The sequence below is a fragment of the Magnolia sinica genome, chromosome 8 (genome assembly GCF_029962835.1).
Source record: "Magnolia sinica isolate HGM2019 chromosome 8, MsV1, whole genome shotgun sequence".
Classification (NCBI taxonomy): Eukaryota; Viridiplantae; Streptophyta; class Magnoliopsida; order Magnoliales; family Magnoliaceae; genus Magnolia; species Magnolia sinica.
Genome location: NC_080580.1, coordinates 76,618,993 through 76,639,414, shown reverse-complemented (window position 1 = coordinate 76,639,414; position 20,422 = coordinate 76,618,993). Strand labels below are relative to the sequence as shown.

Here is a 20,422-nt window from a genome sequence, read left to right as displayed (position 1 = left end):
ACAATCCACTTCCGGATGTAAAAGCATAGGCTTTAAGGAGATATCCAAGGCCAGTCGTCAAGCACGTGTGGTAGATTAGATGTCAGATATCTCAAAGTTCTAAATGGCCAAGTTTATACATGTACTCCATTAGGTCAATGGAGTAATCATACATCGCACAAAAGAGCTTCTAGATTAGCATGACTTCATGTGCGTGGGAGCTTCGTGCTTAGCAGTTCTCTTTGAAATTGCCCCTCAATAACCCTACTCTACCCACTCGCCCTTTCGGGTTTGCATGTAATAGTTGGGCTAGGGATCAATACTAGATGGGACCACTTTGGCATGTGAGTGGTGTCAACATGAGCCTCTACCATAGCTGATGATAGTCAAATTTTGGCACTTAAGTAGCATTACTATTTTTATTTCTTGCAACAAAGTCACTACCTAAATTAAATAATGAGGTACAAGCTTTTCAACTTGTGCTGGCATTTTGAGGCTATGGTTGTGCAAAGCAAGAGACTGAAGGTCCAGACTCTAGGATAGTGCAGAACTTGTAATTCTCCCAAAAAAGTCAAGAGACCGAAACATCTAAATGCTATCATCATCGTCATGATAGCCTTGCACCAGCTATATCAGTAAAAAATGCTATCAAAATTTTAACGATACCCCTTGATTTTAATAAAACATAAATTAGCTTTGTGGTAGTTGTTTTTATTTAAAAAATAAAAAATTGATATTTTCAACAACCTCTAGATTCAAAGATTGATACAACTATATTTAAACTCGATGGATTTATGATGGCCAGCATTGACAAAGAAAGAAGAAATGCCCAGACATATTTCCTTATGCTTCTCATTCTGAGAAGGTATCAGAATTGCGAGACCACGAAAGTAATGTGGCTTCTTTCCTTTGATTAGTTTCGGATCACACCCCTCACCAGTGGGAGTTTTGCACTCTCACTGCCAGTCCCAAGCCCAGGTAAAGTAGGGTTGCATCCAGTTGGCAGCTGGCATCAAACTTTGGCCACGTCTTTTTCCCGTGAATCTAGAGAAGCAAAACAGGATTTGTATAGCCAACCCCAATTAGTTGGGATAACGCTTAGATGATGAACAATGACGATGATAATGATGATGACACTCCTCATCGTTAACCATCTACTTCCGATCTCTAGTCAGGCAACTAACTTGATGATGACACTCATTGCTAACGATCAACTGTCCAATTCGAATTCTGAGCTCCTTAAAACTTGTCTCGTCAATATAGAAAGTTAGACACAACACTTCCCATCAACACACTATGAAGGGCTTCAGATGAAAAGTAACAATCATTCAAAACAAGTACCAAAATTGAAACAGTGGAATGTTCAGTTGCCATGGTAAAATTACCTTGATTCGTTCATATTCTCTGATTGCACAACTTTTAGCATCTTCTGTGACTCTTATTGTTTCTCTCGCCTCCTCCAATTTCCGGATCCTAGACCTATCACCACCAAATATTTTTGATGATGCAGCTTCAAGTTTTTCAGCCTTTGAATGCAAAGAAGATATTTCTGATACAAGTGTTTGTACAGTCAATAAAGCACTGGAACGGTCCGAGAATGCACTGTGGACAGCCAACATTAATCCTAGATATTCATGGAGTGTATCCTGCCATACACATGAAATCATATAAGAAAACAAAAGAACAACAGACAAGCCTCACAATGAAAAGCATAGCATTCCAATTGCATGGTTCTACAGACTAATATGACCCAGCACAGTTGAATTCTCAAATTCAGAGTATCAGACAATTACCAAATGTTTGACTGTCTGTGCATTTGACTCGCGATACAGCCTACTTGCTTTAACAGCGGCCGTTGCCACATGTCTGTAATCAGCAGATCGTATTCTCTGAGAATTATACACAGCCTCCTCTGTCTCAAATTTTGTTAGTTTGACAAACGCTAATCCCAACTCTCCCATGGTTTCTCCAATATCTTGCTGAGCTTTAACAAGTGCTTCAGCCTGCACCCAGAAGTTTTTAAAAAATGGCATTAAGCTATTACATGATCCAAAATAATTTCTACAGTTAACAAAGAGGAAGATATTGTTATGAAAACTATTATAATAAGCATTAGACAGAACAAGATGGATAAAAACTAATTTAGAAAGTAAATACTTCCCCAAAAAAGAGAGACATGTATAGTGGGTCCCACGGTTTGGTGTCCATGCTACTGATTTGATGGGCCCACAATGGATAGGCTTTCAAATTTCAACATATCTCAAAGAATTAGAAGATCTTAACGGTTTAAATTTTGAATCACGGTTTTATACAACTTGATGCAATATCAGATTTTCGATCCCGAACTGACCAAGTTTGCACTGATACAAATGATGCATCATGTGCAGCATGCAACCCGTACCGATAATAAGATGAGGCATACTATATTTACCCAGATCAAAGGTCACTCACATACATGGTACGATGAGCACATGATAAAGCTACTTCCTCCAAAATGTGGCACATGAGGGGCAGGATCATGCAGTGCAGGCAGCTTCAGTACACACACTAAGTCTATGCCAGTGTAGTTAAAGGCACTATGCGCACCTTAGGTGCAACTGCCCCAGTAGCGCCTGAAACACCTAGGAGCACCCACCTAGGCGCACGCCGCCAGGTGCAATTTTTTAATTTTATATAATAAATTTTAGAATTTACCTGTCTAGATATAAGCTGTTTTTTTTTTAATAATCAAAGCCAAAACCATTCAATTCCTCTTAGCCCAAAGCTCCGTATACGCAATTATCCACAAATTCTCCAATTATAAATCCTAATTTCTCAATTTTCCCAAATTCTCACCTTTAATCCCCGAAATTCACCAATCCAATACCACAATTTTGCTAAAGGGAGAGGGGTGAGGATGGTTTCTCAATGAAGATGCTCAATTGGAATGTCAAGGGCCTGGGGTGCAGGCAAAAAAGGTTCCCAAGTAAAAGAAATTTGCAGAAGGGCCAAGGCTCAGCTAATACTGCCAAAAGAAACCAAGCTCCAAAGTTTTGATCAAAGATATTGCACTCAATCTACGGGTTCAGGAAGATTGGGAGCCGCTAGACGCAATCAACTCTACTGGGGCAATTGTGGTGGATGTGGTCAACTCTGTCAGGGCTATTGTGGTGGCTTGGAATACTAACGTGTGGGCTAGAGAGGACTAGTGGAGTAGATCATTCACTATGTCTGTGCTTTTAAGGGATGTGGATGTAGCTTTGGGTTTGTCTTGGTTGTTCATGGCAACCTATGGGCCATGTCGAGCCGAGCAACAGCATTTACTGTGGGAGGAGCTCAGCTCTATTCACAGAAGGTGGAGAATGCTGTGATGTGGGGGTGATTTCGCTGTGATCATATCCGCTCACAAGAAATCTAGTGACAACTGCATCACCCAAAGCATGAGGGATTTTTCAGAATGGGTGCAAAAGAATGAATTGGTGCAAGCAAAGCTCCTTGAAAAGCCATTTACCAAGGAAGAAATTAAAGAGACGGTGGACAATCTAAGTTGGAATAATGCTCCAGGCGCTGACTGTCACGGTTACCCTTTGGCCTTCTTTCAAGCCTTTTGAAGCATGGTAAAGGGAGATTTGGTTAACTTTGTCTCAAATTTCTTTAAGAGAGGATAGTTATTCTCAGACTTGGGGGCTTCATTCATTGCCATTATTCCAAAGGTTGAAAGGGTGGATAGTTTAAAAGATTTTAGACTGATAAGTCATATAAGGGAGCCTATATAAGATTTTGGCAGAAGTCCTTGCCACAAGATGTCGGGCGTTTCTTGTGAATGTCCTCTCGAAAAACCAAGGTGTGCTTGTAGCAAGTAAATAGATTATGGATAGTGAGCTGATGGCTCATGAGTGCATCGATTTGCAGCACAAGGAAAGCCAATAGGGTATCGTGCATAAGCTAAGATATCAAGAAGGCTTATGGCCACATCAAGTAGGAGTTTTCGGACTGTATGCCGGGCTCGATGGGCTTTGAGCAAAAATGGAAGGTGGGTTCAAAAATGCATTCAATCGGCAGTATTTTCAGTTCTGGTCAATGGATCCTTGAAAGGTTTTTTAACGCAACGAGAGGCCTTATACAGGGCGATACACTCTCTCTCCATTTCTTTTCATGATTGTAGCAAAAGCTCTAAGTAAGATGCTTGACAAAGGGCAAGAGACTAGTCTTATTCGTGGATTTCAAGTGGCTAATGCCGGAATTCAGATTTCACACATCCAATTGGCCAGCACCAGCTTCTCTTTTGCGATGTTGAAGCTCCAATGGACAATTTGTGAAAAATCATTAGGTGCTTCAAAGTCATATCAGGTCTCCAAGTTGATATCCTTAAGAGTGGGTTATTGGGTATTCGTACGTCAAAAGAAGAGGTCTTGAGATTTGCAGGTGTGTTCGAGTGTGTTTGAGGGCTCCTTTTCGTCAATGTGCCTCGATCTCCCTTTTTTTTAAAGAGATAAATGAAATTTTATTGAGAAGCTCACAAAGTGACAAAAGAATACAAGCCCAAACAAAACTCTAACTAACAACTAAGGGGGAGGGCAGTCGAGGCTGCCTTTGCACAAACCGCCCATTTTGATATTGACCTTCTTTTTTCCGAAGACACGAGGTGTCCCTGCCCCTTTTGAGGCGAGACTATTCCTTGCGAATACACGCAATCACCCACAACCACGTGTATTGGGTAATGCTAAGTAGGGGAGTCAAACCCACACCTGTAGGGAGCAAACCCAGGGTGATGGCCGCTCGCCCAAACCTCGTTGGGTCAGATACTAACCTTTTAACTTTAGATATCACTTAATTCACCCCCACTTCCACATTCCGGAAACAACGACCATTTTTGGTACCCCAAATGACCCACAATACGGCCCTAATAAGCATCCACCATAAGATTGTTTGATCCTTTCCAACGCCTCCTCCATGCCACGCCCATAACAATCTTCCACTGATCTCGGCATGACCCAATCCAACTGAAAAGAAGAAAGGAAATAATGCCATACTAACTCGACAAAAGAGCAATGATAAAAAGATGGTCGATCAACTCTTCATTCCCCATGCACATCAGGCAAATATTAGGGAGAACCATTGCTCTTCTTTGAATGTTATCATAAGTAAGAATTCTCTTCCGCCCCACCAAACAAACAAAAACCGCAACTCGAGAAAGGGCTCCATAAAACCAATGTGAAAAGGATGAGGTGGACCCGAGATCGGAGGCAAAGAGGAAATGAAGGAATAGAGCGATCAAACCGAGAACTTCCCAGATCTACTACTTGACCAAAAGACTTTATCCTCTTCCATTGAATCCCTCGCTCTCCGTTTTGTTTGGGAAAGTTGGCAAAGCCACCTTATAAAATGGGATGAAGCGTGTAAGCATTGGGGATATGAATGCAATGAACCCGGCTCTTTTCAAGAAACGGTTGTAGAGGTACAACTTAGAAGAAAGAAGATTGTGGAGTGAGGTAATCGCTAATAAATATGGGGTCAGAGGGAGATATGGGATCAGAGTGGGGGAGATATGGGGTCAGGTGGAGGAGGAGGAGAGGTAAGTATAATTTTTTGTTTTTCTTTTTTGTTTTTTTGAACTTTATATTTTCTTCAACTGGCTTTTTCTTTAAATGGCACCGTTATGACTGTTACGGGTCTATAGCAAACTATTGCAGTGTTTTTTTAAGGGCTCACTGATTCAACCCCATATCACTTAATGGGGTTAGCCGATACAGTTACAAAACCATTTCGTCACACCTTGGCTATAATCCCATTTTTCCATATCTTTTAACCTAAATTTTCCAATTCCCCCCAAATCCCCAACTCACCTTAAATCTCTTGTATGGCACCAACAAAAGCTCAAATTGCTTTCAGGAAGTCCAATAAGATTACCTTGTCACACTGCTAGGATAAAGAAATCAAGAATAAAAATAAATTAGAAAACCTTGAAATTTAGGGGAAAATATCTTAAGCTTTAATATCAAAATAAATGACAAAAGTTGTTGAAATTGGGCTTAAACAACCTTTCGTGTCTATTTGCACCCATATTGGGTGGTAAAATAACCCCCAAAATATTACCCCCCCACCCCCCAAAAAAATAATTAAAAAATATATATATATGAGGTCCCCATAAGGGCACCTCATGTACAAGTCACGAGTGCTTCAGGCACACCCAATGCTATGCGCGCACCCAAGGTAAACGCCTCACCCAAGGTCCAAGAGAGGTGCACAGGCCCAAAACACCTACGCACATGCCTGGAACGCCTTTGAGTACACTGGCATGTGCATAATAGCTTTCTAGACGAATTGATATGGTAATGTATGTGAATTGATTTAGTAATATATGTGCATGTGACTTGATTTAGTAATATATGTATATATGAATCAATGAATAATGAGCATTGTTGATACGTATGATAGATACCGCATGCGTAATATCATGACGTATGAATACTGTTGGATAAAATGAAGTAAAGATTTCTACTTTCTAAACAAATTAACATTATAACTTAATCAATATTAAGAATATTGGAGCATAATTTCAGGTCAGTAAACATATGATCAGGATCACAATTTACCCATGACCGTGGTTTGGCGATTTCGGTAATTTTGATTTAGGCCATTACATTAAATCATTAATATGTGGAGTAATTAGTGGGGAATTGCCTCAAAATTTTCATCTACAGCTCAGTTTCCTCCAGTTCGAGGCTTGAGTTACGCATGACATATTCCATTGTTGCAAACTAGATTTAAACACTAGAGTCACATCACTATTTTACAATGTTCACATGCCTGACTTTCATGCTAGATTCAAGGCTTAAGGGACTATTCAGCTTCTTTTCAACCGAGTTTTTATCTTAAGAAGATTTCTACCATGATGCACATGCATTATGGAGCTCCATGAATCTGGCACCAAAGAACCTATTCTGTAACAGTGATCCAAGCAATTGATTTGGTGGGGCTATCATGTGGATGATGGACCATGGCTGAAGAATCAAGGTAATCAAACCATGTTAAACATCCAATCAGTGGTCAATAAGCGGGCGGCTTAGACAACATTGAACCATACTGTTCGCATTCAATGGGCAAAACACAAAAATCGCTGGATGCTCATGATGACCCAGTCTCTGACATTTTTGGATAATGGCTCATCGGCCTGGCCACCTACCATACCAATGTTCCTGATTCAGGCCATGCATTTGCTTTCCATGAAATGTAGCATTTCTCTATATCTTATTCATGGTATATCTGAGTCAGATCTGTCATTTCTACAAACATTCTTTCTAGGAAAAGAAAAAAATATATAGATAGGCTGACAGATCACCTGCTGCGACGCATTGCTGAGCTGCTGCTCCAGATCCTGCATCTTCTCCTTCCTATCCAAAAACTCCTTATCCTCTTCCACTATGGCGGGCCGCACACCCCCCCAGTCATTCGCCACCGACTGTTTCAGCTCCTTAAAGATCCTCAACAGATCCCTACCACCCTTCGCTGGCTGCACCACCTCATGCACTTGGACGGCCCCTGCGGCCGCCTCCCCAAACAGCTGTCGCGGCAGCTTCACGGCCCCATCAAGCATTCGTGACGCGACGTCCGTGGTCGGCGCCAGCGGCAGCCTTCCCTGCACCTGCAAGAACACCCTCAGCTCCTCACTCTTCCTGATAACCGGGTGGGCCGCCAGCCTGCAAAGGTACTTCTCAAGCGCAGTCCGCCGCTGCTCCACAAACTCCTGCTTCTGCATGACCTGGCTCTCGACCACATTCTTGTCCGGCCGAGGCGGGATGAAGAACCCCCTGTAGGAATCCGCCAGCCGGTCAGCCAACGTCACAACGTCTTTGAACCGGCGACGGACACTCGACTCCGACACACCAAATTCCGGCATATTACTCCGCGTCGTGATCAGATAAGTGACATAGGTGTTCGACCCAGGGACGAGGGAGTTCGTCATTTCCTGCTCCTTCTGAGGGTCAGCCACCGTAATTTTGATGTATTCGGAGGTCGAAGAAGCAGACGGCGAGGGCGATCTTCCGTTGGAGGGGCTGAAGATGATGTCAGCATACGAAGGGGGATCGAGGTAGGAAGTATCCGAAAAGGGAGGTGCCTTTGGGGAATTTATAGGGGAAGGCGGCGACAGTAAAGGATCGCTGTGGTTGTTTTGGTTATTGTTATCGTTATTGTTGCTGTTGCTGTCGTCGCTGCGGGTGACTACAACGGATGGGGCCAGTGATGGCGATGATGATAACGGGTGGTGGAGATCAGAGATCGATGACATGGCGCTCCGGTAGTCTTCGGCGTAGGAGTTGATTTGGGAGCGGCCGCTGTGGTTGTTGTGGTCGTCGTTGTCGTCGAGGTTGAGATTTTCCATCTCTTCGCGCGATGCGAAGACATGAGAGTCTTCAAAGGGGTGATGATTTTCAGGGCCCATCATTCTGTTTGGATTTTTGGTGAAAGAATGAGAGATTAGAGGGGTGGGTTTTTAATAAAAGTGGGGGTGCAAGATCCGGAATTGGGAGGCGAGTCGGGGATGGGAGTTCATGAGATTACGCCGGGTTGGATATCTTGCGCCAGGGTGCCGATGTGGTGAACGAGGGAAGGCATGGGGAAAATGTGGAGTGCCAGATGGAGAAGAGGTTCAGATTACTTTCGATCGGATGAATTGCATGGTACGCGACCATGTCTCTTGCAGTGTACGTGAGTTTTCATTTCTGATACGTAGAGTCCATGATTTGATAATCAGGACCATTGATTTGTTGGGCCCCACAGATGGATAGATAGTTACTGAATATCTCTTATACTGACTGTGCTATTTCAGTTGAGTTTGGACTGATAGTGTATTCCTCTTCTAATCCGTTTGTTTTTTGGGGACCAAAATGAAAGGATGATATCTTTTTCTTGAAGGATTTTTTGGAGAAAAGTCCATTCATGATCCGAGGCATCAGATCAATGGTTTGGATTGCATAAGATAATGTCCAGTTGTCAGAATCGAAAACGCGTGTATAGTTCCATGAAATCGGTTTGCGTACTGAGTTACTCCGCACGCTTTTTCGTACTGACTAGACTCTGTTCGGCCCACCGTAAACGCTGGGCATCCGTTTTTTCAGATCATTTTATTTGTTTATCGCAAAATTGAACTATATATAAATATAACTGGACTACACCACAGGAAATGTGGTAACATAATCATTTCCACCGTTTAAACCTTTCTAGGCCTTACGGTGATAGTTCGCAAGATTATAAAGACATGGAGGAAGAGGAAAAACAAATATAAGCTTGATTCAAAACTATAGCCCGATGAATTTTTCAATGGTAAACCTCAATTCACACTGTTTCCTGTGGTGTGGCCCACTTAAACTTTGAATATGCTTCATTTCTTTACCCAAGATATAAAATTATCTAGTAAAATGAGTGGATGGAGTGGATAAAATACATAAATCACAGTGGACCCCACAGAGTTTACTCAGTACGCTACCCAATCCGCTTCCTACTTTGATAGGGTCGTGCCTTTGATGGGAGAGGATTTGTGAAGGTGTGGGGCCCATTTGATATGATAGAGATGTTTGTCTCGTGCTTTGTTGAGGCCAGACGGTCCCCCCATTGAGTCCTTTCCGGATGGGTGGTGTTTCATAAATCACAAGGATCGAAGGGTCTAAGACGCTGTACTGGTGGCCAATGACATTGGTTAAAAGGGCCAATGGCTTATAAAGTCCTGCGTGAGAAGAAAACTCCATGCTCCGGCAGATGATGGAGATGATACGCATGCAGTTACAAATTATAATTTCTGTATTTGCTGAATAAGTGATTCAAATTATTCCGTCCTTTGCATGTATCATGGACTAAAATTATGACTTTGCATAGCAACACTTGCATATGCCGGACTTTGTTTCGGCCATTTTCAAATTCCCTAGTTAGTAATAAATACCACTGCCGTGACGTTTCATTACCTTTGGACAATGAAATGACCGTGACACCCACTAAGGTTTGAAATGATGTTAAGACTTTCCAATTGAAATCAATTGCAAAGGAATATTACTATTGGTGACATTGCTAGATCAAGGAGATTAAGGGGTTATTGAAATTGTGGTATAACCGCTATAATAGAAGTATGGAATTGATCAAAGTGCCCTAGAAGGAGTAAATAGGACTTTTCTTAAATTCTGATCTTTCTATTATGTAATGTTTACTGATTTAAACTTAGTTCAATAAGATCATCAAAGAATCATTCACATTCATGTTTTAAGGCATTGAAGAGATATAAGTTCAGCAAAACATAAATATATCACATTTACACATATTAATCAATTAAACTAATAATGCAAGAAACATCACAAACACAGCGATATATAGTAGTTCGACTATGTGCCTACTCCACTCCTGGCTGACTCACTCCACCCTAAAGTGTGCCGGATTAATTACGTGATGGTTTTAAATCAGTTTTACCATAAACCTTCACAACTTATATAAAGTATTGTCTACACAAGACACATATATTCTACACAAGGAATTACCTACCCAAGGCAACCATACATGTCTACACAAGACAATCAATCATACCTACACAAGGCACTATAAATCCTACACAAGAACTCTATACATATTCTCCCGTCGAAAGCCTGTAAAGGTTTTAGTGTGTTTGTGAAATACAACCTGAAAACCAATCATACACAACGAAGGATCTTTAAATTCTATGGACTCTAAACACCTACTTGAAAATAGGTGAGCTCCGTTTCTAGCACATAATGAAGATGGTTTCCCTTGATAAGAAAGAATCTTCAGCTCCCTTGAACCGCAACACTGTAGACGCTCCCAATGCAAGTCGTTGGAGTTAGGTTAAGGTTTTAGGAGAATCTACTCTTTAAAGAATATAGATCCTTAAGAGAGAGAGTGATTCTAGGGTATTAGGCATTCAAGAGATTCCAGCACAATGATTTGTCATTAAGTAAGTTGCTGGATGATCCTCGAATGGTGAAGTTCATTCTCCAATCCAATCTATTGAATATTCATTTATTGCATTAAGAAATGGTTGAAGGATGAACTCCCATGAGAAAAAAGTTTATGATGGTAGGTAAGCAATTACTCTCTCAGAGCTCACTCTTTTTCTCGATACAAACTAAGAAAGCAACCTTCCGGATATATAGGCAAAAGTCTAAACAGTAATAAAACAAACAAATTCTTTCTACATTCGAAGCCATCAAATTGCATTCGATGACATCGAAGGCCACCTTTAATGTCATCGAGTAGCAGTTCGATGACACGAGATTTTTGTTTGAAAATTGTTTAAAACTTGTTAGACTTTTTCTATCTTTATTCGATGTCATCAAACATGATTCGATGTCATTGAAATTTGAATTTCGATATCATCAAATCCAGTTCGATTCATCGAATATTTTAAGTGTTTTTTCCTACAAAGTTTGTTGGACATAATTTGCTCAATTCTCGATGTCACTGAAGGTTGATGTTCGATGTCATCGAACAATTGTTCGAGTCATTGAATTTTTCAAGTGAATGTATGCGTGAGCTTGTTGAACATCTGAGTGTCATTTTTTGATGTCATCGAGTCGCTTTTGATGTCATCAAAGGTTGGTCTTCGATGTTATTGAGACAAGTTCAATGTCATCAAATTTTTGGTCCAAAATGTTATGTGGTTACTGGACAGTTTGAGACACTTATTCGATGGCATTGAGTCACCTTCAATGTCATCGAATAGTGTTCGATGACACGAATGAATTAGAAAACTTGACAGAATTTCGTATGATTTTTCAACTTAGCTTTCTATTACCTAATCTATAAAACATATTTTCCTTATTAGTTTTTGAATAGATTAGAGTATTTTTTAATGGGTATTATATGCCTGAGGTGTTTTGGTCATGAGATGTGAGGTTTAATTTACCTTGACATCTTGATTCATCCATTGTGTTGAGACTGTATGTTGTGGTCATTTCATTATGGAGCTTACTGAACTGACTGACTCAACCTTCACATTAATTGACAAACAAGTACACTTTCAATCTCCTCTTTTGTCAATTACGTGACAAAACACCTAGAATACTTGGAACAGTAAACTAAATTATGGGTACACATCATTACACAATTTTACAGAATTGTATTCCGAAACTGAACAATTACACAATTGTATTGCTTGAGTTGCTACTCCCTCTATCATCCTGCATCACCATTCATTTTAACCATGCACTCATAGGAACATAATGGTGGGATTGTTCTCCCCTTTTTGTCAGTCATTGGCAAGGGGTTAGTAGATAGGAATACATCATTATATGACTGAAGTTGAAGCATTTAAAGTGCTTAGTAGAATCAATATGGAGGAAGCAGAGATAATAAGCTAGACACGTATATAGATATCATTTTAAATAATAATAATAATAAATGCCCAAGCTTAACATAGACAAAATAATCTAAAAACATTATCAAAAAGCATGTAGCCCATCTATGGACAAGATCAAAAGTAGGTCACGTAAAAAGAAGTTTAGTAATCATCACATACACACATAAACTTAAGGCAACAAAAAAGATATATATGCCCTAAGTTCAACCAATCAACACAGATATGTGATGAAAAACAAAAACATACTACGGAGCAGGACCTACATCATGAGGAATTGTATCATCATAGCGGCAAGTTAGCAAGTCTACAATGTGTTGAGCCGTGCGCTGCAAGGCCGCTACCATTTGCTCTAGTCCTGAGAGTCTCTCCTTTATGCGCATCATATGTTCCTCCTGACGATCAAATCGGTCTTCAAGACACGCCTGCCCATGAAGAGTTGCACCAACACGATCCTGATGTCACTTGGAGCGTTGCGCATGCATTGAGTCAGGAGTCGATGGAATGATTGGCGGTGGTCGTTCCTCATCCTCAATAGGAGCTACCGTCTCTCCTATTTCCGTCTCGGCTTGCCGCTCATCCCCTTCTTGTTCACCTGGAATCGGGTGATATTTCAAATCCATCCGCTTGATGTTCAATTTGGTAAAATGTTGTCAAGGGCGCTTGGGATCATTGGTGACTATAAGTGCTATGGTTTCCTGCTCCTTTGGTTGTCAAATTTTGTAGTGCCAAAACTTCAATCTATGTCTTGTGTAGCTCATAGGTATATATGTTTAAGATATTACATCACCTCTCTAAACACTTTGCTTCAAGTCAAAAACGAAAAACTACTTCAAACCATTTCAAGAAATGCAAGTACAAGATACAACGAAAGAAGTGATCTTGTTCAAAGACTCAAGTTAGTGTACAATGCAAGATGAAGTGCAATTCAAGCTCTAGAAGATCTCAAGCTCAAGGTTACATCAAGCAGAAAGATCTCAAGCTTCACAATCTTCAAAGGTCAACTATCATCTGAAGAAATGAAGTCTCAATGTTCATACTTCACTTTCAAGGTATGATTGACCTTAGATTGACCTTAGGATAGGTCATTTTATATACATAATTCAAACTGAATCATTTTATAGATGTTTGGTCTGTTCTAAGACTAGTCCTGAACTTTGTTCGACTAGTCTTAGCTCTGGCTCGACCAGTCTAAGAAATTTCTAGACTAGTCCTAAGTTGTTGTAATTTTTTAAAATTTTTTGTTTGAGCTACGACCAGTCCTGGAGACTACTCGACCGGTCGTAGAAACAGTGTCGACTCGTTCTAGGACCAGTCGTGCACCTTCGACTCAAACTACAGCAATCAAATCAGGTGTCTCACGACCAGTCGTAGGATGCTCACGACCAGTCGTGGAGGGCTCACAACCGGTCGTGGACACCCTACGACCAGTCGTGAAACGGTTTTATCCGATCGCGCTTAAAATTTCAAAAATCTGTTCAGTCTACAACCAGTCGTAGTGTCCTCAAGACTAATCATAGATGTGATTTCTGCAACTATAAATAGAACACGAATTTTAGAGTTTTATAAGGCAATTCAAGTAAAATCAAGGCATCACTCTAAGATAAGTCTGTGTTCATTCTTAAGCTAATTGTGCATATTTAATATTCTCTTTTGTTAGCTTTTTCTTATTTGATTTTGTTTCTGCATTCCAATCTAATTTGAAAGAGGAATTGGGATATTTCACTTCTTGGAATCAAAATCAAATAGAGCTAGCTTTAATTGGATTTAATTTAAAATCAATTAGAACTTAGAACCATTTCAAAGTGAGTATTGGACATTGAAATTCCACATTCGAACTTCTACTCCGATTGATTTTTTCGGGCTGCTACAAAAGGAGAAACCCAGGTATTTTATTGTATTATAAATTTCCTTCATTTTGGTTTTTGTTTGAGATTAACCCAGAAAAATCTCAATCTATTGGTTATCTGAGGAGAGCAAGGAAAACTCAGAAGTGGGGTTTTTGAATTGTGTAAGCCCATTGAAAGACACAATTATGAAGGTTTTAGGTGAACCTGTGAAACTTATTTTCATAGTGAACGCTAATATCCCCTGTGTGAGGATATTAGGAGTAGAGTAGGAATCTGTGCGGCTGTTGTTTAACAGTTGGTGAACACACAACGAACCACTATAATTCTTTGTGTATTGTGGTTTGAATGTTTGCTTAATTTCTATATCATTTATCATTCAAAATTGTGGGATGTATGTGTGGATGTGAATGTTGTAATATTTTCATTTCAAGCACTGTGGGGAATGTTGTAATAGTTTAGATTTCAATTCTTACTATTTCCTTTCTGTTCCTTTACAGTTTTAACTTTTAATTCTCTAATTGTTCTAGTAAGGTTGTCCCGCCATAAACCCTTGGTTTTTATGGTGAAAGGTTGTCCTTAGAACAACTAGATTTTGTGATTGCTTTACATTCTGTATTGTGAATTATTATCTTTCCTATTCTTGGTTATCTTATTGTTTTATTCCACTGTTATTATTTTAAAATTGGCATAGTCCTAGTCACCCCTCCCCCCCTTCTAGGACATATAGTTAGGCCTTTTCGGTGACAGGCAAGCCCGGCTCTTAGCTCATGATGCGGATGAGATGTGGAAATGGAAGATGAGTTGGTCTTATACTATGGACAAGTACGATGAGTTGGTGGATAATTAGGGACGGAAGACACAACTTAACCCTTGATGCAACACTGTACAGGACTAGTAACATAAAAGGATTAAGATCGACACGATTTGTTCCACGCGGGTAGACATTCTTGGAGAAGATGCCATGGAGGACCCAATATTTAGGAAGCATGTACATGGTTTTGAGAGCATTGCCTTGGTGCCAGGGAACGTCTCTACCATAGCACATGAATTTGGTCATTAAAGAACCAATAGTATGGTCATCAATGTTCATTTCTAACAGACATATTGGAGACAATGTAAGGCCAAACCGACTAGCAACTGTGTCAGGCGTGATGACAAAGGTGGAGTGTCCAATAGTAATGGACACAGATGGTGGGTCCATAACAGGGGTATGATAGTGTGCAAGAAACCTATAGACCTATTATCCCGACTAACACCCTCAAAATTCAACAAAGGGGTCCAATCTACTGCAGCAAGAAGAGGTTCAATCCCAAAGGGTTGGATGCACTCAGCATTAACCCGTCGCTCATGTACAAGCTGCCTCCTTGAATATTTGGCAAGCAAAGTAGCACTTGGAGGAGCAATGGGAGAATCAGTAGGAAGAGCAATGAGAGTTTGTCGAATAGGGTTACCACGTCGTGAGGCAGGGGAACCCTGATCCGATGATGTCGCGGGGGGTTTGGCCCTTTCTTTAGGCACCAAGGTCTTTTTTCTAGTTGGCCGTGAGGAGAATCAGCGGGAGGAGCAATGAGAGTTTGCTGGGCAGGGTTACCACGTCGTGAGGTAGGGGAACCCTGATCCGATGATGTCGCAGGGGATTTGGCCCTTTCTTTAGGCGCCAAGGTCTTTTTTCTAGTTGGCCGTGAGGTTTCCCCAACGGCAAGAGCCTTCCCTTTGTCCTTTGTCATAGTTCAAAACAGAAATTCCTAGAGAAATGGCAGAAACCCTAGGAACAAGGACAAACCAAAATCCAATCTATTTATGAAAGGGGAGTAGAAAGAGGGAAAATTTACCAAGATAGGAGTTGATTTGAACCCAGGACGAGCACCATGACACCACCGAGTCGGAAGGAAAAAAAATGTTTGCCCAAAATGAAATCCAAAATGGGGATTTTTCGCGCTCACCCGCTCTTTTATAAGTTAGGATGCTTCGAGGTCATTTAAGCTAGTTCGATGACATCGAACATCCGGAATTTGATGTCATCGAGGAGGTGTTTAATGACAGCAAGCAATGTCCGACGCTTTAGTTCTTGGTATATCTTCGATGTGATCAAATCTAATTCGATGTCATCGAAGGGTCATTCGAGTCATCAAATGAAACATCGAAGTAAGAGTTTTAGAATTTTTTAAATGCTTCAAATTGCTCAAGGAGATGTACAAAATAATATACCTACTTATCAACTTGTACACTCACCAAATTTTACACAAAAGGATAATAACCAAAATTATAAACGTATCCTATGTTTATGTTCAAAAAGAATTTGGAGGCCCGTGGTCCTCAGATATATCATTAGACGCACATGAACTATAAAATATATTAGATCGCACATATTCCAATAGATTTTTGGAGATCTCCAAATCTATTGGCATCCAGGGGATTTGTTAGGATATCAGTAAGTTGACGCTTGGTAGGCACATGATCCAACATAATAATCTTGTCTTCGATAAGTTCTCATATAAAATGGTGTCGGATGTCAATGTGCTTTATTCTTGAATGTTGAACTAGATTTTTAGAGATATTGATGACACTTGTGTTATCACAAAAAAGTGTCATTGTGGATTATTCAATCCCATAGTCCAGTAACATTTGCTTCATCCAAAGAAGTTGCGCACAACAACTATCAGCTGTTATGTATTCGGCCTCAACAGTAGACAAAGATATTGAGTTCTGTTTTTTTACTTTGTCATGATATAAGATAGTTGCTGATATAAAAACAACTACCGTTGGTTGATTTGCGATCGTCTATATTTTCAGGCCAATCGGTATCGGAATACCTGGCAATGATAGTAGATGTGTCAAACAGGTACCATAAGCCGAAATTGGTAGTTCCAGCCACATACTTGATAATTCTTTTAACCGCTGATAGGTGTGATTCTTTTGGATTGGCCTGAAATTGTGCGCATGCACCAATGCTAAAAGCTATATTCGGCCGACTAGCTGTAAGGTATAGTAAACTACCTATCATGCTGCGGTACAAGTGTTGATCCACACTCTTGCATTAGCATCTTTGGATAGTTTGAGTGTGGTGCTCATGGGAGTATGGTGAGTACATCCAGATACAAGTCCAAATCTTTTAGCTAGATTTTTTGCATATTTGGACTGGCATACAAATATCTCATTATGCATTTGCTTTATTGTAGCCCCATAAAGAAATTTAGCTCACCAACCATGCTCATTTCGAATTCAGATTTCATTAATTCGGCAAAATTACGAGTAACATCTTCACAAGTGGATCCAAAGACTATATCATCCACATAAATCTGGGCAATGAGTAAAGAATTATCTGTCTTTTGCGTAAATAGTGTTTTATCAACACTTCCCCTACAAAATTGGTGGTCTAGAAGAAACTGCGTCAAGCGCTCATACCATGCACCGGGTGCTTGTTTAAGACCATGAAGCTCTTTTCTCAGTCGATATACATGTTGAGGATACTTAGGATATAAAAATCTCTCTGGTTGTTGAACATATACTTCTTCCTCGAGTACACCATTGAGAAAGGCGCCTTTGACGTCCATTTGAAACAATTTGAATTGTAAAGTGCACGTAATAGACATGAGAATCCTTATAAACTCAAGACGCGCTATTGGGGCAAATGTTTCATCAAAATTGATGCCATTTATCTATGAATATCCTTGCGTCACAAGTCTTGCTTTATTTCTTACCACGTTTCTAGATTCATCAGATTCATTTTTTAAGATCCATTTAGTTCCGATGATATTTGTATCAAGTGGTCTGGGAACTAGCTATTACACCTCATTTCTCTTAAATTGTTGTAGCTCATCTTGCATAACAGCAATCCAATATTCATCTCGAAGTGCTTCTATAACATTTTTGGGCTCAATTTTTGAGGTGAAGGAGAAATGACTATAAATACCCTCAAGTTGACGTTAAGTTTTCACACCGCCATTAGGATCTCCAATGATTTGATTGAGAAGATGATCCTTAATGAATGGTATGTTATTCAACGATCGAGGTTCATTAGAAGATGTGGATTTGTTATCTGATTTACCTATAATGTATAAATCCACATCATCCTTTATATCAATTGAATGACTATTTTTGTCATAAGGTTGGTCATCAACAACCACATCGACAGATTCTTGAAGAGTAAATGTCCTTAATATTATGGACATATGTCTTAAATCTGTTTGTTGGTCTGTCGATAACATCAACTAGTCTTCGATGACATCGAAGCCAGTCGTCGATGACATCAAAGGTAGCTCGATGCCATCGATAATTTTCAGAATTTTTCACCCCTGGTCGCTAGACAGTTTTGGTCCATTTTCGATGACATCGATGGACCTTCGATGTCATCGAAGATTTTACGTAGATTTTCCGCGGAAACGCAGATTTTACGATTTTTGTTTCCTATTCCGATTCTATTTATTTCTAAACTTATATAAATGGGTGTATGCGGGATTGGGAGGTATTCTAAGGCTTTTTAAAGGAGTTATAAGGGTTCCTAAAAGAATTTTAGGGTTTCTAAAGGGTGTAGCAAGGGTGAAATTTAAGGTTGTTCGAATCTGGTAAGTCCTCTCTCTTTGTAATTTCTATTTCATAGTGGAGATCTGTCGCTTCGTGCCGTGATTTTTTCCTGCAAGGATTTTCCATGTTAAATCTGTGTTCTCTTGTGTGTGCTTGGTGTCACTGGATTGCTATCTTAGATCTAGATCTGTGTGATTTTGCAGTACAAATCCCCAATAAGTGGTATCAAAGCAATGCACATATCTGAATCTGAGGGATTAGTAATAATGACAAGCACCATGTACGATATTAAGAAGTACTCAGGGAAAAATAATTTTGAGTTATGGAATATCAAGATGATGAGTTCCTTAATCAAGTAAGGCGAAGATGGTGCTCTTAAGGAGTGAAAGTCTACTATGACTGATGATGAATGGAATACTCTTAATAAGAAGGCATTATCATTGATCCGTTTATGTCTCACGGATGAGGTTCTCCACAATGTCATGAGGGAGAAAACTGCGACTAAGTTATGGGCGAAGTTAGAGGATGTCTATGCGAAAAAATTCTCAGAAAATCACCTACACTTGAAGCGGCAGTGGTATAACTTCAGGATGACAGAGGGTGGAGATCTGGAGGCTCACGTTAGCAACTTTAATAAATTAGTTTGCAAATTGCTGGATACAGAGGAAGTGATGAAAGATGAAGAACAAGCATGTATGTTGCTGAATTCTCTTCCGGCGTCGTATGAGTCATTCAAGGACGCTATGTGTAGCACAAATAAAATCCTAAGTGTCGACACCGTTATCTCAGCTCTTCAAGGGAAGGCTATGAGAAAGTAAAACGATGACATGGGAACATCTTCTGATGCACTGTTTACAAGGGGTAGGAATTCTGAACAAGGTACAGGTTCTTCAAGCTCTGGATCCAAATCCAAGGGCAAGGGCAAAGGAAATGTAAAGTGCTGGAATTGTGGGAAGGAAGAACATGTGAAGAAGGATTGTGAAAATCCTAAATCGAAGAGAGAAAATTCTTAGGCTTCGTACAAGGAGGCCAATGCTGCAACATCAGATGGATCGAGTGGATGTGATGGTAATGTTTTGTTGTCTACTATCAGGCGGCCATACGATGATCGTAAGGCTGAGTGGATGCTAGACACAGGGGCATCTTTTCACATGACTCCTCATCAGAGTTGGTTCGCCAGCTACAGGGAGTGTGATGGTGGACAGGTGTTTATGGGCAATGGCTTTGCCTGTAATGTTGTGACTGTTAGTACAGTACGCATCAGGATGTTTGATGGGGAGGAGCGTACCTTGACTGATGGCAGGCACGTTCCTGATTTGAAGCAGAATTCGATTTCTCTTGTTGTACTTGAGGCAAAAGGATGCAAGTACACATGTATTGATAGTGTTCTTAAGGTATCTAAGGGGGCACAGGTAATTATGAAAGTGCAACGACTCGGTAACTTGTACAGGTTGATTGGGAGCACTTCAAAAGGTGGAGCTGCAGTGGATGTAGTAGATTCCACCTCTGCACGTGTGTGGCATGTTGGGCATAGCCACATGAGTGAGCAAGACAAGGATACAGAGTAGGTGGAGCAGCCACCTATGAGAAGAATCATATAGTATGATCATAGGATATCGGCATGGTACAAGGACAACTCCAATATCGCAGGGGATTCATCTTTTATTTTAATAGCTCTAGGTGAGCCTGGTGCTGAGAAGTGGAAGGTGACTATGGGCAATGTGATGGATTCATT

At 40.3% G+C, this 20,422-nt stretch overlaps 1 protein-coding gene across 2 annotated transcripts in view; it reads right to left on the bottom strand.

Moving 5' to 3' along the window:
- Window positions 1–8,592, bottom strand: part of LOC131253457 (sorting nexin 2B-like) — a 30,531-nt gene extending 21,939 nt beyond the window's left edge. For both annotated transcript variants that reach the window (XM_058254448.1, XM_058254449.1), the window contains exons 1-3: window positions 7,301–8,592; window positions 1,773–1,982; window positions 1,365–1,625 (exon numbers count right to left, since the gene is read on the bottom strand). In XM_058254448.1, coding sequence (XP_058110431.1) covers window positions 1,365–1,625; window positions 1,773–1,982; window positions 7,301–8,404 — 1,575 coding nt within the window. In that variant the 5' untranslated portion in view covers window positions 8,405–8,592. The remainder of the gene's footprint in view (window positions 1–1,364; window positions 1,626–1,772; window positions 1,983–7,300) is intronic.
- Between the last annotated feature and the right edge of the window lie 11,830 nt (window positions 8,593–20,422).